The sequence below is a fragment of the Empidonax traillii genome, unplaced genomic scaffold, assembly GCF_003031625.1.
Source record: "Empidonax traillii isolate 1590-97213 ecotype Southwest subspecies unplaced genomic scaffold, ASM303162v1 scaffold288:size648122, whole genome shotgun sequence".
Classification (NCBI taxonomy): domain Eukaryota; kingdom Metazoa; phylum Chordata; class Aves; order Passeriformes; family Tyrannidae; genus Empidonax; species Empidonax traillii.
The window spans coordinates 503,989-519,814 of NW_020955481.1; the positions used below are offsets into that span (position 1 = coordinate 503,989).

The 15,826-nt window shown below is 39.8% G+C and overlaps 1 protein-coding gene across 1 annotated transcript in view; it reads right to left on the reverse strand.

Annotated features, from left to right (window-relative positions):
* Positions 1–857: 857 nt before the first annotated feature.
* The window catches only part of RAB31 (RAB31, member RAS oncogene family), a 64,563-nt gene continuing 49,594 nt past the window's right edge, over positions 858–15,826 (reverse strand). Inside the window, exon 7 of the mRNA XM_027890450.1 lies at positions 858–4,568. Coding sequence (XP_027746251.1) covers positions 4,471–4,568 — 98 coding nt within the window. The 3' untranslated portion in view covers positions 858–4,470. The remainder of the gene's footprint in view (positions 4,569–15,826) is intronic.

Below are 15,826 nucleotides of genomic sequence, written 5' to 3' on the forward strand. Positions count from 1 at the left end.
AGCGAGACATCCCAGACATTGCTGCTATTCAAAGCAAGTGGTGGTCACTTTCCACTGACAGCTACTATTCTCAATTTCTAAGCAGATATTGGCCACTCAGCTGCCTCTCTTCTAATGGGTAAATCAAATAACTTATCAAAGGGATTTTCAGATGATCTTTTTCTGATTTTTGGAACACTGCAGGATCCTCCAGGAATGCATACAGTTTCTGCTATAAGGCCAGCCATACACGTTTCAAGCAGCATTTAAATCCCAGGCAAGTAATCCACAGACTGCAGAGAGACCTTTTTCAAGAGCAAATGATGTGCAAAATGAGAGCAATTTTGTTCTGCTTTATTGAAACCAGAGACATCCCCAAATCAGAGGCATTTAAAACATTTATTAGCATTAATCATTGTAGGTTAAATAAAACACCAAAACTACATTTTAGGGCAAAAAATATTATTAGGTATGATACAATTAATACGTAAAACAAAAGGTAAAGTATTAACAGATTGCAGCATCCCATACATGAAGCGAGTGGGTCCAGCCCAGTCAAAGCACTTATATAAACAAAACAGAAATACTTAGCAAGTGATTTTAAACTGACGATTTATCACTGACTCTGGTTTAAATAATTAAGGGTAGGATAGTAAAATGTATCACTGTACTGAGACCATCTAATTATAGTCAGAATGCTTACACATGTACTCTATCTAGTCATGCTTATTACCATGTGCCGTGAAAGGATTAGTGAAGACATGGGATGATAGGTAACTTTTCTAGGTATTGATACAGACCCACGTTCAGATAGACGTGCTGTACCATGAACAAAAATAGTAAGTTTTTTCCTTTTTTTTTTTTTGAAGTGTCACTTGATTACTTCAGAATCCCAATTCTTGAATAATAATGGCCTTTTTCAGATTTCTCAGTCTGCAAGACAAACTTTTTCTATAATATGCCATTTTCATGCGTAAGAATGGCAAGTCAACAATTGTACCTGTGTGTGCCTACCTTCTTGCTACCTTTGATCCGCAACTTTTAAGTCCATAAAGGTGAAATGATCATTAACAAAAAAATGTACTTACAGAATACAACGTGCAGTATACGAGAACCAGACATAGTGAAAAAACACTACGTGTCAGCATAACAATATAAAACTGTACTTATATACACACACATATGCAGAGCATATGTGAAAACCAGTTCCTTCATAATTCTGTTTTTAAACTAGTTCGCAACAATCCAGAAAAGCAAGTCACCCACAACTGGATAGTCCCAGTCTCGAGTCATGGTGCAAACAAGCTCCACCAAATATCCTTGGCACTACAGCCTGTGCATCAGCCCTGCTGCCTGCTCTCTTGAGAAAATAAATCTTGGACAAATCCAGCACCAGCTGGCTAACCTAGAACGGCAGCATTGATATTACTATTATCCCTATTATTACAGACGATCAGCTACAGAGTCAGGTGCTCCTGTACAGTAATTTAACTTTTCACCAGCCATTAACTACTAAGAGGAATTCCAGTTGCCGCCGAAACTTTCGACTCTGAGTTTGGGATTTTTTTTCTGTCATTTTTCTGGCTGTTTATGAAGGGTAGTGGTACTTTCCAAGCAACACAGGCAACAAAAGGGAGCAGAAATCATTAATTTTACATTTGAAAATCACAATTTTTATAACAAATCTCATTTCAAGAGGCGTGTGAAAGCTGCACTTTAGCTTTGACGAACAGCAGAGAGGCAACACCATTGTTGAAAGCGAGCCTTGTGTTCAAAGAAAATGAGAGATCCTCTGTGCAGCACAGAGGCCTGTTATTTTTTCACCTGCGACTTCAGACTTCCTTGCTCAAGCTCAAAGTAAACCAAATATCAAGAACTTACACAATCAGAATCCTTATTAATTTGAATCTTTTTCTCGACTAAAAGTAGATTAAGGTGATTTAGATTTGACCCACCAAGTGCAAAAACATCTTGAGCCTACTTAGTCAGCATTCAAATTTTAAAAATCTGACATTCATTGTTAAAAACTTCCAATTTTGAACTATTTTAACATATAACTCATAAATCTGTTCTGATTCACATACTGCTCAATGGCAGCTGTGAGAGCTGGCAGTTCAGGACAACATCCCATACAGATCAGCATCATTTGCCAGTTCTAGCATAAATTATACAAATATAGCATAAATTATGCAGAATTAATTGTCTTACAAAGCTTTCAGACATCTCAATTAGGATTTAGTAAGTTTTGAGATGCCACGTTAAAAAAAATGTTTTCAATGATTTACAAAAGCTAAAAATTACTGCCATATGTTGAACTAAAATTTATGGCATCTTTAAAAACATGGGTTTGATCTCACTTTGTTTCCTGGGTAAAAGGTCCAGCCTTTTACTGGGTTTTACTTGGGACAAACCAGATCTCTTGCAGCATTGGGTCACACAGCCCATAAATCGTATGAATTTGTGATGCTGGTAAGTTTGATATTTCTTTACAGCTGAGGGCCAGGTTAAGCTCTCCCTCCACAGCCAGGTGAAAGAGCCAGGCACCACTGGAAGACTTGCTTGTACCAGGAAGGGATTAAATGTTCCCTAAAGGAGCCTGTCTCCCTCCCCAACTATCAACAATGATGATTGCTGAATTCTCAATTAAATAACTCTGGATTATCAGTAAAATAGTTGCTGCAGTGAGTCAGAGACATGGATCATATATCAGCACAGGTGACAACTGAAAGTTTACCCAAAATATTCAAGGGTATATTTTCAAGTATGAGTGCTTTTAAAGGAGGCCAAAATATGGGAGAAATGGATTATATGTGAAAAACAATGCAGTTTAGATTCTTAGATAAAATCCAGAGGGACATTTCCCACCCATAACTACTCCAAGTCCTCTGGAGACAAAATGTTCCTGTTGATTTTATCTGGCTCTGTTTCAAGCCCTAATAATTAGTGACATTTTATCAAAGCAATCTCACAACCAACCAATAAGGTTTGCTTTTTATGTATAAACACGGAAACCACGCTCTTAGCCTGCCTGCTCATGATTTATTGTGGAAAGCCGCTTTTCCTTTTTGTTTGCTTTTCATAAGTTTCCCCCCAAAATGTGCAGCGACGATAATCTTCCCCATAAGAGAACAAATTAATGTTGTGGAATGCAGGCTGGGCTCTGGTTATCAATCTGGCATTTCTTACCCCAATTCCCGTTTCCAATGAAATTGATGAAGAAGATTAATTTGGATTTTATCATTCAGTCACACACATTCATAAAAGATGGAAGTGGAAAACGCATACAGTTTTACATTATTACCAGTTCATAACCATCTGTAGGATTTTTTTCCTAGACTGCATTTTCAAGTGCATCACGCTTCAAAGATAGCACACAGTGGGTCTTCCACACCACAAATGAGGAGACTACTCCACAAATTCACAGAATTTCATTTGTAAACAAACATTTGGGTTTGTTTTATTAGATTCCAGCCTCTAACCCCAAATTATACTGTGCTCTCTTAAGCAGTTTTTGTACAGAAATATCATTCTCTGAACTTGAAGACCTCTTGGAGTGCAGCAGTGAGACCATGAGGAGTGAGGCACTGTGGCATCCTCTTTTAGAAACCAAGGAATAGGCAACTTTGAACAGAGACAACTTTGGTCTGTGGCACAGATTTGGAGGAAACCTGATAAAGTAGTGGAGATTAAGCCTGTATTTATGTTCTTTCTACATTTTCAGTAATTAATGAAGCCTACACCCTGCACAGGGAATCATTCCAGTCGTCACCCAGTGGCTGCATTTTCACTTCCTTCTGGAGTACACTAGAAATGTATGGGGTCTAGCAGATTCTTTCATGACAACTCGTTCTTTCACATACACAGCACCTCCTGACACAGATTTTGACTTATAGTCTGTAAAAACTGCATTCGCTCATCCTTTGAATCTCTTTTTTTTTCCTTCAGTTAGCAAATTCAGTCCATTTCTTGCTCATGTTTACTGAAAGTGTGAGATGAAGCTACAGATTTACAAAAACATTGAAGCAGAGTCCAGCTAAAAAGATGGCAGTGAAACCATAAAAAAAATTTGCAAATCAGGTTTTATGGTGTTTTTTTTTCACCCTATTATTCCAGAGAAAACTCTAAAAACATGCCAAGTCCACTTTGCAATGTAAAAGGTAAGTTTTTGCAGCAAACCTAAATTTTATACATAAACCCATCTTTTTATTAAAAAAAAAAAAACCTCAGTCACTGGTTTAAACAGCGTCGGAGTACTCTGACATTGTAATTTTGACAGGATATTAGAGAGGATTTTCCAACTGGGTTTTGCAAAATCCCTTTGAAGTAAAGCCTTCTGCTTCTGGTCCTTGCGTTATTGCTCATGGGAAGTATTGAAATTACTGCTTTCAAGATAAGGATCCACGTCACTGAGATCACAAAGTCCTTTCTCAGTGAAAAAAAAAAAGGCAAATGGTGCTGTTTTTCAAGTAAAACTAAAAAGATCAAGTTGGGTCAGCAGCACCGCCTACCCGTCTGTGAAGTCTGCTTTCCAAGTTTGATTGCTCCATTGTTACTGTTTTCATGAGGATCTAAGGGTGGAATTTGCCGACCTGAAACACAGGAGGAGACAGTGAGTTCAATTCTCCTGACATAGTAACAACACTGCATGCAGGTAACAGTCAGAAGAATTCAGCTTGCATAAGAATTACATCTGTGAAACTGAAACTTCACCAGAAAACAACCACCTCCTGTGTGTCTTAGATATTCTTCCTTGCATCCTGCTTATGAAAAAAACATTTTCACATTTAAAAGAATATATGAAATGTGGTTATTGAGAATGCAGGAAGTACACCAGAGTTATATTATACCTGTATTTAAAAAAATAACAGTTATCTTACTGAGCACCTTACAACTGAGAAAGAGAAAACTCTCAGCTTTCTCCTAATTCCACTTGAATGTGAACGGCACAAGTTTAATGATATCATGCCTGTCCTAAATCTGCATGGCCTTTAGTCCCTGCACACTGGAGTTCTACAAAGCACTGTAACTAAACACACGGTGCCTACACTTGAGAGAGAAAAACAAATCTGTTCTTTTCATTGAATCCCTCCCTCCTTTGAATTGTACCCATGTCTTTCTAATTGACAGCTTCAATTACTTAACATCACCACCACTCATGACTTTTTAATCATCTTATAGAGTGACTATTTCAAGTATTTGAAAGAATTTCAGCCATCACAGGAGAGCTAGACATCTCTCCTTGGCAGCAGGGCACTGCTCCAACTCCCTCTCCTGTATACCCTTTCAGTACTGTTGCCTCTTTTGTCTAACTGGCTTCCTGTTAATGGACTTAATAATTAGAATTATAAATGGAAAACCAAGATCCTCCCAGGTCCAATCTATCCTCTGTCTCTGGTGTGCATCTGGCTTTTCCATTAAACTCTTGTGCGATCTCTCCATCAGGACCTTGAGATCTTACAGTCATGGCAATGTACTTTCTCTTCCACTTTCTTTGTGGATTTCTTGGAAATTTTTCTCTGAAGCTGAATCTACTTTCTATGAATTACTCCTTGTTTTACTATTACCCATGTTAAAAAACAAGAGTTAAAATCTTTAATATTTGTTATATGCCGTTTTCAGAGAACACAAAGTTCCTGTGAACAGTTTATCATAATCCAGGCAAATTACACAGTTTAGATTTCCCCATCCTTTGCTTCATTTGTCCACAGCTCTCTTACCAAATGTTCAGTGAGTTTTATACCTATGTTGAAGCCCAAGTCTTACAAATTATTTGGGGGAGTGGCTGTGGGTAGGTGAGTTAAAAGCATTCAGGTAAAATCCAATCCCAATGCAAAATTTAATCTCTAACACTTGTCCTCAAATTACCTTTGGTCAAGACCATCAAAATTTCACCTCTCTTATTCAGTCAGCTCTGCACAGGTAGGTTACACAAGAAAAGTGTGACTTCTGAAGCAGATAATATATTTGTACAACCGAATGTGAAAGGGAAAATTCCTCACACTCCTAAGCTAAAGATACTGTATTTGGTCCAACAGAGTGAGAAATGGGTATCTTGAGGGTTGAAGCATGTATAAGCACTGACATTACAATGCTGAACTCTATTCAGGTCACTAAAATATCAACTTTACACCCTACTTAACATTCTGTTTGGACTTCATGCTTGTATAATAAAATAAAAAGCAGAATAGGTGGTTATAGACCCAGTTCTGTTGGCTTTGTTTGGAGACAAAGAGAATCCACTAATTCTTAAAACTCTAGAGAATATGAAGAACATAGTAGGTACCACTGTTGTTGCAGAGACCTGGAGGGAACTTCTGTATTAGGTAGCTACTACTTCTGAAGTGCTTTCAACTCAGCCCCAGGTAAAATAAAATCCTGTCAATTTAACTCAGAGCATAACGTAGCTAAAAAAATGCATCTACAGACACGGTTTTCATAACGTGCCATTAAGAAAATACCTTGAAACATTTGGCCCTTCTAACAGTCACTTTGGAAGAGGAGAGCTTTTACATGCAAAGTAGCCTAACTTTCATTTTAGAACTTCTCATTAAACAATGAAGTTATCTCTATTTGGTTTTCATTCAGAGCTTCATATTTCTTATGAGTTTCAAATCTTTCCTACAGTACCGTTGACGTGTATGCCAAGAAGCAGGCAAACTTATCTTTGGAGCAAAAACCTTGCAGACTTCAAGGTCAGCAAGCAGTTTGTCCAGTTCAGACCAGGACACAATGTTTGTTGTTGAGAATCCCCTGGATTTAATTCACTTCTCAAAACAATAAACCCCACACAGATAAGAAGTACAAATAATAAAGACAAAAAATCTCTAGACATATTTGCTGGTTAGTTATTCTGGCCTTTGAACTTAAGTACTGTTTGCCATGAACTAGCTATGTTTTCTGCTGTTTGGATACCACCACCACTCCCTTGAGTTCCTTGAACTCAGTGCAAGGAAATAAATGTTTAAACAGTCTAAACTTTTTTCAAGTTTGAGAATATTTTTTTTCAGTAGGTGAGTTTTCTCTCACTTACTATTTCTCTTATTACCAGAATTAATAAACCATTGAGTTAAATCATTTTAGATTTAATAACAAGACATCCGGCTTTTGTCACGACAGGAGTAACTATTTTGGAGCATAAAACTCAGTCTAACACTTGAAAACCAGCTCCACAGCAAATGGTACAGTGACTTTTTTCATCAAGAATCAGGGAAAGTGAATAAAAAAAAAATCATTCAGAAATCTGCTTGATTGATTGTGTTTCCCTTGGCCTCCCTGACAGCTAGACTCACGGCAGGTGCTATAACAGAGAAAGGCTTAAGCAGCAGCAGAACACTAAGGATGAGCAGTGAAATGCTGAGCCTGCATCCACACTTCCTGCATCTAAACCAGCTCAATCACTATTGCCACCTAAAAGCACTGTGATCATCTCATCTTGTCATTCAGCTCCTGATAAATACGGCATCGATATTGCTGACACCAACTCAAATATACCTGGCACTGAGTCAGGATCAACAGAGGTCGTAAACTGAATTAATTTTAGAAACTATATACTCATTTAAAATTTGTATTTCACTGGCATCCACAGCCTCTTTTCCAGAGCAATAAAAAATACCCCAGTATTAGGTATCATAAATTTGCATTGCTGTAGGTTATTTCTTTCATGCAGGTCATGTCACAAAGCAGTAGCAGTGCTCTGACATCCAGCCATGCAATTTTCATGCTGAAGAGATAAAAAGATTAGGGTAATTCCTGCTCTGTAAAGACAGTCAGCTCAAAAGGACCATAAGAGACTGAACTCATAGAATCATAGTGGTTTGGAGTGGAAGGACTCTTGATCATCTGGTTCCAAATCTCCCTGCCATGGGCAGGGATGTCACTCACTAGATCAAGTTGCTCAGAGTCCCACTCCACCTGGTGCTGAACACTTCAGCGATGAGCCTCCAACACCCTCCCGGAGCAACCTGTTCTCATCTGTTGCTTAACTTAAGATGACAAACTAGACCACAAATAGGGCACAACTAGCCACCTTGCCAAAGGTCACCAAGACCACGTCTCAGAATTCCAGATGAAACAGTTAATCACACAGAGAATGTGTGTACCTTCATCTAATAATTCTACAGCTAAACTGGTGAAATGAGGAACTCAGGGATATAATATTACTGAGACAGTATAGAAGTCCTATATGGTTCCCATTTCTGATATTCCTACACAGTTGCTGACTGCAATTTAAAAATTTGATTTTGCACTGATATTATTAAATATACAATTATATATTTTGGTTTCATTTCACTAAGGTTTAGACCCTGTTTCACAGATTTTGTGCAACAAAACTGCAACCATGCACCTCCACACATTCCTGCAGAGGTCTTGGTGACCTCCATTATGTCATTCCAGTAAACACACCACAGTGTGCCAAATAATAAGCATCACAAGAGGCTCCTCAAATACAGGGTTACAGAAGTTGTCACAGTTCTGAAGTGAACTATCCAGGTTAACAGATGAAAAGCACTAAAGCAATTGCATCTCGTCCTTTCTGGCATGTTTGAGCTGGGCTGAGGCAGTCCAGGATGAAGGTCAGAGTCTTCTCCAAAGCCTGGTAGAGATCCAACTCCTGCTACTGAATCTGAGATTTATTAAGAGATTAATCAGCACTGTGGGCGTTGCTGTTCTGAGCGTGCCAAAGGCAAAGAGATTGGGAAATGGGAGGGTGTGACAAGAGATAAACAAAATGTGAAGGGAGAAAAATTAAAACTGTAGCAGGGAAGCAAGAGACACAACAGGGACTGGGTGACAGCTCAGTGAGCAGAACTTGAAGAAAGGTGGATGGGGACTGCTTTGCTGGAAGCAGGATGCATCATCACAGCAATAAAAGCTGCTCATTTTGTTCCTTTTGGAATGCGATGCTCCAGTTAGAAGCTGTGACATTCATTAGCTCAGAAAGAGCAGGCTCCGCGTTGAGCTTTTTGGTTTTGTTTGGTTTTTCTTAATATGAAAACTATTTTCATCCTTGACCTGTACAAGGCATGAAAGGAAAGGTTGGAAACAGCCTTAAAGCTGAGCGCAAGGAAATAGAAAACCCACAACTGTCGGCATGCTGTCAAAGGGACAGTCACAACAGCGCATTGAACACACACTTGTATAGAGTGGAAATGGATGTGCTGTGATCAACCTGACCTGGCACATCCAGATGATGAAGTCAAGTCCCAAAGAAGCACGCTCCTGTTATCTCAGACAACAACAATTCCACTTAAGGGTAAGAGGCAGAGTGCTGCACGGTGGCTTTCTGTGCATTTCTCTCCATCTTCCCAAAAATCATGTACAGCATAATTTTTACAGGGCTGGAGGAAGGTGAGGTTATTGTTAATGGAGGATGTGAAATCCATTTCACTCTGCCCCAGAGCAACAGCTTGACACAGCTCAGGTGAGCTTTTCTAATGGCTCCCCTGAGAAAAGATCAACACTTTCAAGCAGTGATATGACAGCTATACAATGGCCAGAACCTCCTCCTCAAAGTGTCTGCTCTATCACAGCAGCGTGAGCCACTGCAAAGCACTGCTCTCTATAAACCTCATTAATAAAGAACAGCCATCTGTGAAGACATGACAGAATGAAGCAGGCACATCTTATTTGACAGTTTTGGCAGTTTTCTGCACCTGTAGGACTTTATAGTCACACTTCACATCTCCCCAAATCGTTTCACACTTTGAAACCCATTTCACTGGTATTTTAGAAGTTGCCCATGTTCTCACATGGGTCATAAAGTCTGGCCCACTAGTCTGACTCTAGTTTCTTCTCCTTCCCCATATTTATAGTGAAGTAGTGTTTTCCCCAGTTGACAGAGATGACTGCTGCTTGTTGTAAGTTTTCATGCAAGGGAACACATCCTTAAAATAAAATCTACTGCATAATTAAACATAGTTAAGTTGCAATTATTTTAATACTCCTAACAGGACATCCAACAGCATCTCCATGCAAGAAAATAAAGCCTTTGGTTGGTTTGTTTTTTTAAGGCAAAAGCACAGATTGCTGACACTGAGGTTCTTGCTAGGGGAAGCAGCAACACAACTACATTTTGCTCATTTAATTAAAATCTCCAGAAAAAAAAAAAACAAAAACAAAACACAACAAATATTTTAATCCTGCGTGCATCAAAGTAAACAGCAGTAGTCCTAATGACTTTAATTACTAAGAGATCCAACCCTGATTCAAGGTCCTGCTGTAATTAACTGTGGGCTGTTTCAGTTTATTTACTAGTTTACACTGAAGAGCTCTCCTTGTTTGGAGAGAAATCCAGTATACCTCACATTTAACTTTAGGAGTAGTCCAAAGGTCATTAAATTTTGCTCCATTCACTAATATTTGAAATCAAAAGGAGGACTAATCCCATAACACAGGGAACATAAACTGCAAAGAATATAATCTCAAATATAAGTTCATACAATGTTATTCCATCCTTTCACACTTCCATCAAAAATTCAATTATGAGTTTGGACTACCTTAAAAACTGGTGTATGTGAATTGCTTTGTAACATAAATGTACTTTATTTTCTTAGAATTTCTTTTGTAGACCTCTTCAAAAGAGTTCACAGATACCTGCAAATTAGCAGAAAACAGGATGAAAACCACCCCACTCATCACTCACAAAGCTTGAAGATCATCCATCTGCAATTTCACCCACCCAAGTCCATCTGAGTCAGTGCAAACATTGAATGTCTGCCGGAAGGATCCCTTCCCCATTCCACAGACAGACATTTCGTACCTTCCTCTTTAGATTGTCCAGTATATGACTGGTTAAACTGTAAACTCTAGAGACTGAGTTTGATTTGTTTTTTTTTTAATCTCCGAGTATTTCTAGGAAACAAGTATTTGGGTTACATTAAATATTCAATATATGAGCTGCTGGCAAGGCATCAGAAAATCAATAACTTCATACATTTATAACTGAGCATTTACCACATGAAAGGTTGAATCCCAAGACAGAAACCCTGCTCTAATTAGGAAGCCTCATCTAGGAAGAACATTCTTATCTGGATTTTCAAACATCACGCTGTCTCTCCTTCTCGTAGTACTAGCATCAGTAAGACCGAGTGTGCTAACCACTCTTTACACACTCTCCATAAATTGATTCTGATAATCTTGTTCCCCACTTCCTTCTCACCCTCGACAGAAGATGCTGAAATGCTTCAATCTTGCCCCCTCTGGTAGCACACTGATCTCCAACATTTGTTGGATGGGGCCCTAAGCAACCTGATCTAGTGTGTGGCACCCCTGCCCCCGTTTTCCCCAGGGAGTTGGAACTAGATGATCTTTAAGGTCCCTTCCAACCCAAACCATCCTATCTATGACTTGCCAGACTTTAAAAAAACACTGCTAGGATGTAATTTTTGTTGTTGTTCTTGTTGTTGTTTGTTGAGGCACAAGTTTATTTGATATTTCACTTGGCTAGGTATTCTTCAGCAGCTTACTTTGTCCCACCACCTGCTCACCTTTGGACCTACCGATGCAGACTAGTATTAGCCTGGGAGGTACAGCCTCAGCTTTGCCATTTACAGAGGAATGGATTTTATGTAATCTGCTCTTTCGTATCTGGGGCACCTTCACTCTGAGGTAACAGGCAACACAGGCAGGCTGAGGAGAAACAGCTGGGCGTGTACCAGATTTGAATAAGGTAACTAAGGCTTATTTGAGCTGCTAAATGAACAGGTGTCTGAAAATTGCAAGGGTGTGACTGCCACTAAATGACAGTACACATGGGGCAGCTTGTTTAATCTTTGAAAACCAGCCAGGCACAAGCAAAGGTCAGTGGACAAAGGTCAGCCCTACAACCAAGAAAGGGCAATCCAGAACGGCTATGATCCCTTGCACAGGCACAAGTTTATTATGCTGGGATTGTATAATACATTACTGGCGCTTTTGCTGCTGCTAAAGTATAAAGCAGTGACAGGGAGCCCCTGTGCCTATGATTCTTCTAAGGCTGGGAATAAAATGTTAATAACATTTGATCCTATAGAAACTCAGCTATTAAAAAAGAACTATTGGAACACATGAAAAAAATACTGTTAAGCCTTTTTTATGTCAAAAACCTCTAAAGAAAGACATTGGGAAAAATTTAGCTCAAGTGGGGAATATACAACTGTATTAAAAACATTCTTTTCTTGTTTACAGAGACATAAATCAGCCACGTGATATTTCACAATCACAGCAAGCTTTCAGTCAGGCACTGCTAAATGCAACCAGGGTAAGTGTAGTGGCTTGCCATTTGAAATCACAAGGGTACAACAGAACCCAGGAGCTGCAGCCCATCACTCAGCTCAGTGCAAACCCTCCAGCAAAGAGAACACTAACTTTGCTGGCTTGTGCTCAGTTTGCCTCCTCAGCCTTATTTGCCTAAGTACAGTGGCTGCAGAATACCTCTCCTGCCAAATTTGACCCACCCTCAAAAATTCAGAAACATTTACTGATTCTAGTCATTCACATTTTGTATTTTCTTGGTAAGAGTTAAGGACAATGAATTTGTATTGAGATTGTGTTATGAAGACATCCCTCTTAACAGTCAAATCCTCAAATTCTGAGAGAAAACTTATTTAAAAAATCTTTTAAGCATAATGTAACATAATAATCTTAGAAATTAGGTGATCTGTCTATAATCTCTATAATTTTTCTAAGATATTTCTGGTTGTCAGCAAAACATCCCCGTTCCCCTTTTCTTCTTTACACCTTCTTTAATATCATTATGATAAGTAAGTTTCACCCATTATACCATTTCACTCCATTCATAACATTGTCCCTGGAAAAGAGAAAGTTTAGTTAGACACTTAGGAAGGAAAAATGTTTATATTAAAAAAGCCCTGGGAAATGAAAAGCCTAAGTAAGCAGGAGGTAAATTGTTCAGCTAAATTAAAATTAAATCTATGCTTTCTGTCTGTGGTATCAGTTTCAAGGAGGATTTAACGGAGAAATTCTCCACACATGCTGGAATATTCTTCCATATCTAGGCTGTAAAATAGATGACACACACAGTCCACCTACAGGCTCCAAGGTAAACGAAGCTGCTGTTTCATTGTTCAGAGGCTGTGGAGCTGCACCATGCCCTTCTACAGCAGCACAAAGAGAAGGGCAGGAGCTCTCAGGCAGCATGAAAGCAAACCTAAAGCTGCAACGTGACTTCCAGGGCACCACACAAACAAAATTAGTTAACAGAGCAGCAGACATGACCTGTGAAGGATTTCATACACTGAAAAGGCTGCTATGCAACTTTGGCAGAGACAGACTTTTTTGGAAATTGCACCAAGACTGAAGGGGTGTAAAACATCCGAAAGTTTCTTATAAATATCTGCTGGCCAGTCATAACCATACTAATTAATTCTCCTGCTACTCAACCATTTTTCACTTGGTTTCCACTGCATTTCCATAAACATACACTACCAACTTTCTCCTTTCTCTCCGCTGAGTGCTTGATAAGGTCACAAGTACGTCCACTGAGACCAAATATTTCTATATATAGAAATAATTGCCTGTGGAATTAAGTGCACTTGCCTGGGTATCTAGTTCATACTAAACTTAATTTAGCTGATTTTCCTCGTCTATTATATCCATTATTAGGGACGGTGCACGCTGCCAGCTGCAGCAATGCCTATCAAAGATGGAAACTAATTATCTAATTACGTGGCAAGAATGAGTTCCTCTGCGAGAACATTCACAACCATCGGATGCAGACAAACAAGTAAACTATCACAAGGAAGAACCAGTTCCTCCAGACAGCCATGTTACACACACCTCTTTTTTAAAAAGAGGAAAAGAAAGGTAGTGTATTCTAGGAATACTGGTTCTCATTAACCATTTCAAATGCATCCCCTGTAAATGAAGCAAACATTTGAACAGGCCACATCTCAGGCAAAGGGTGGTAGATAATATAAGCTGATTATGAAAATGTGAAATAAAATAAAGTAACTGCAGGGAAACAAGGTTGAGTTTCTGGACATACTGTCTCCTAGGTCTCTGCACCCAGAACAGGATTCATGGAGAAGAGGAACCACAAGTAATGGAAAAGGGTCAGGTCATGGAGCTCTGAAGAAATCTCAACCCATATAGCCTGAGCAAGCGTAAAGAGCAAGGGGGTGTCACTGCAAGGCTGTTCTTTATCATCCCTATTGTTTTTGAAAGGTTGTAGAGAAACATGCATGTTATATCTGTCTTCAAAAAGCACAATAACAAGCCATGGATCTACAGGCTGCTTAACTTGACTCTACTTCCTGGGAAAACCACAGAGCAAATTCTCTGAGAAGCTGCTTCTGAGCACAAGGTTAAGAAGGTGACCAGGACCAAGTCAGTATGGACTTAGTAAGGGTTAACCAAACTGGTTACCTGAAACGACAGTATGACTGGATCTGTGATCAAGGGAGAGCATTGGATGCTGTCTACCTTGACTTTAACAAGGCTTTCCATACTTTTCCCTACAGCATCCTGGTACACGGAAGTTGGGATGTAGGACAACTGTTAGCTGTGTGAGAAATTGGCTGGATCATCATACTCAAAAGGTCAGTGGTTAACAACAGTCATCTACCCCCAGGTTAATTACAAGTGGAGCACCTCACTTAATACCTCTTAGCAGTGGCCTGATGGATGAAAAAATACACACCCACTTCAACCCCCAGATGATACCTGACTCAGGGCTGTATTCAATATCCTTGAGGGCAGGGCTGCTGTTCAGAGGGTCTTAGGCTGGAGGTAGAGATGGGTCAACAGGAGCCTTATGTACTTCAGAAAGGACAAATGCTGAGCCCTGCTTGTAGGAAGGAAGAGCCCCTGGCTATGAGACAGGCTGGGGACTGGCTGTCTGGAAAGCGGATCTGCCAAAAAGAACCTGAGGGCAGCAGTCTGAGTACGAGCCAGCAGCGTGCCCTGGCAGCAAAGACAGCCAGCAGGATCCTCAGCCATACCCACAAGAACTAAGCCAGAACATCAAACAAAGTGGTTATCCCCTTCTAGAATACAGTCGAACATCAGCTGGGTCCCACTTGTTTTGGGCCCCCCAGAAAAAAATGTTGACAAGCTTGCACAAATTCAGAGGAAGACCGCAAGACAGTCAGGGCTGGAGCACTTTCCCGGTGAGGAAAGGCTGATGAAACAGGGCCAGTTCAGCCTGGAGATAAGATGGCCCTGGTGGACCACTTGGTCTGTCAGTACCTGTGGGAAAAGCTGCACCAGGCTCTTTATTGAGGTGCATCCAGGACAAGGAGAGATGGTGGCTGTGAATTCAATCAGGATAGGTTCTGGCTTAATACAACAGCATGGGGATGTCACTGTGAAGACTTTTAAAATACTGGTCTCAGCTGCCCAAAGAGGTTGTGGAACCCCTGCTCTGGGGTCTAGCCAGACAATGGCCCAAGCGCCCTGGTCTGAATTCACTATCAAGTCTGCCTGGAGCAAGAAGTTGGACTCAAGGTCTTGTGAGGTCCCTTCCAGCCTGCAAGGTCCTTCCCACTTGCAGACAGAGACCAACACTGGAACCCCTAGAAGGCAGACTAAATGAGACATTTTTCCTTCTCCTCACTGACAAGTGCTAGCCTCATCATGTTTAAAAGACCTGGAAAGAAATTTATGTCGGGGCTTTTTTTTAAACGGGTGCCACTGCAATAAGTACGTTCTACTTATCAATGCCCTCCAAGAGCATTTATCAACATTTAAATTTTATCAACATGATGATATATCAACAGTATAGCCTTTACAGCAGTCTTTGTCTGAAACAGATGATGTGACCCAGGTCAGGGTTTATATACAGATTTAGAATGAACAGGCTTATCCTGTATCTATTATGTTTTGCTCTCATGTATTCAAAGTTTTTCTT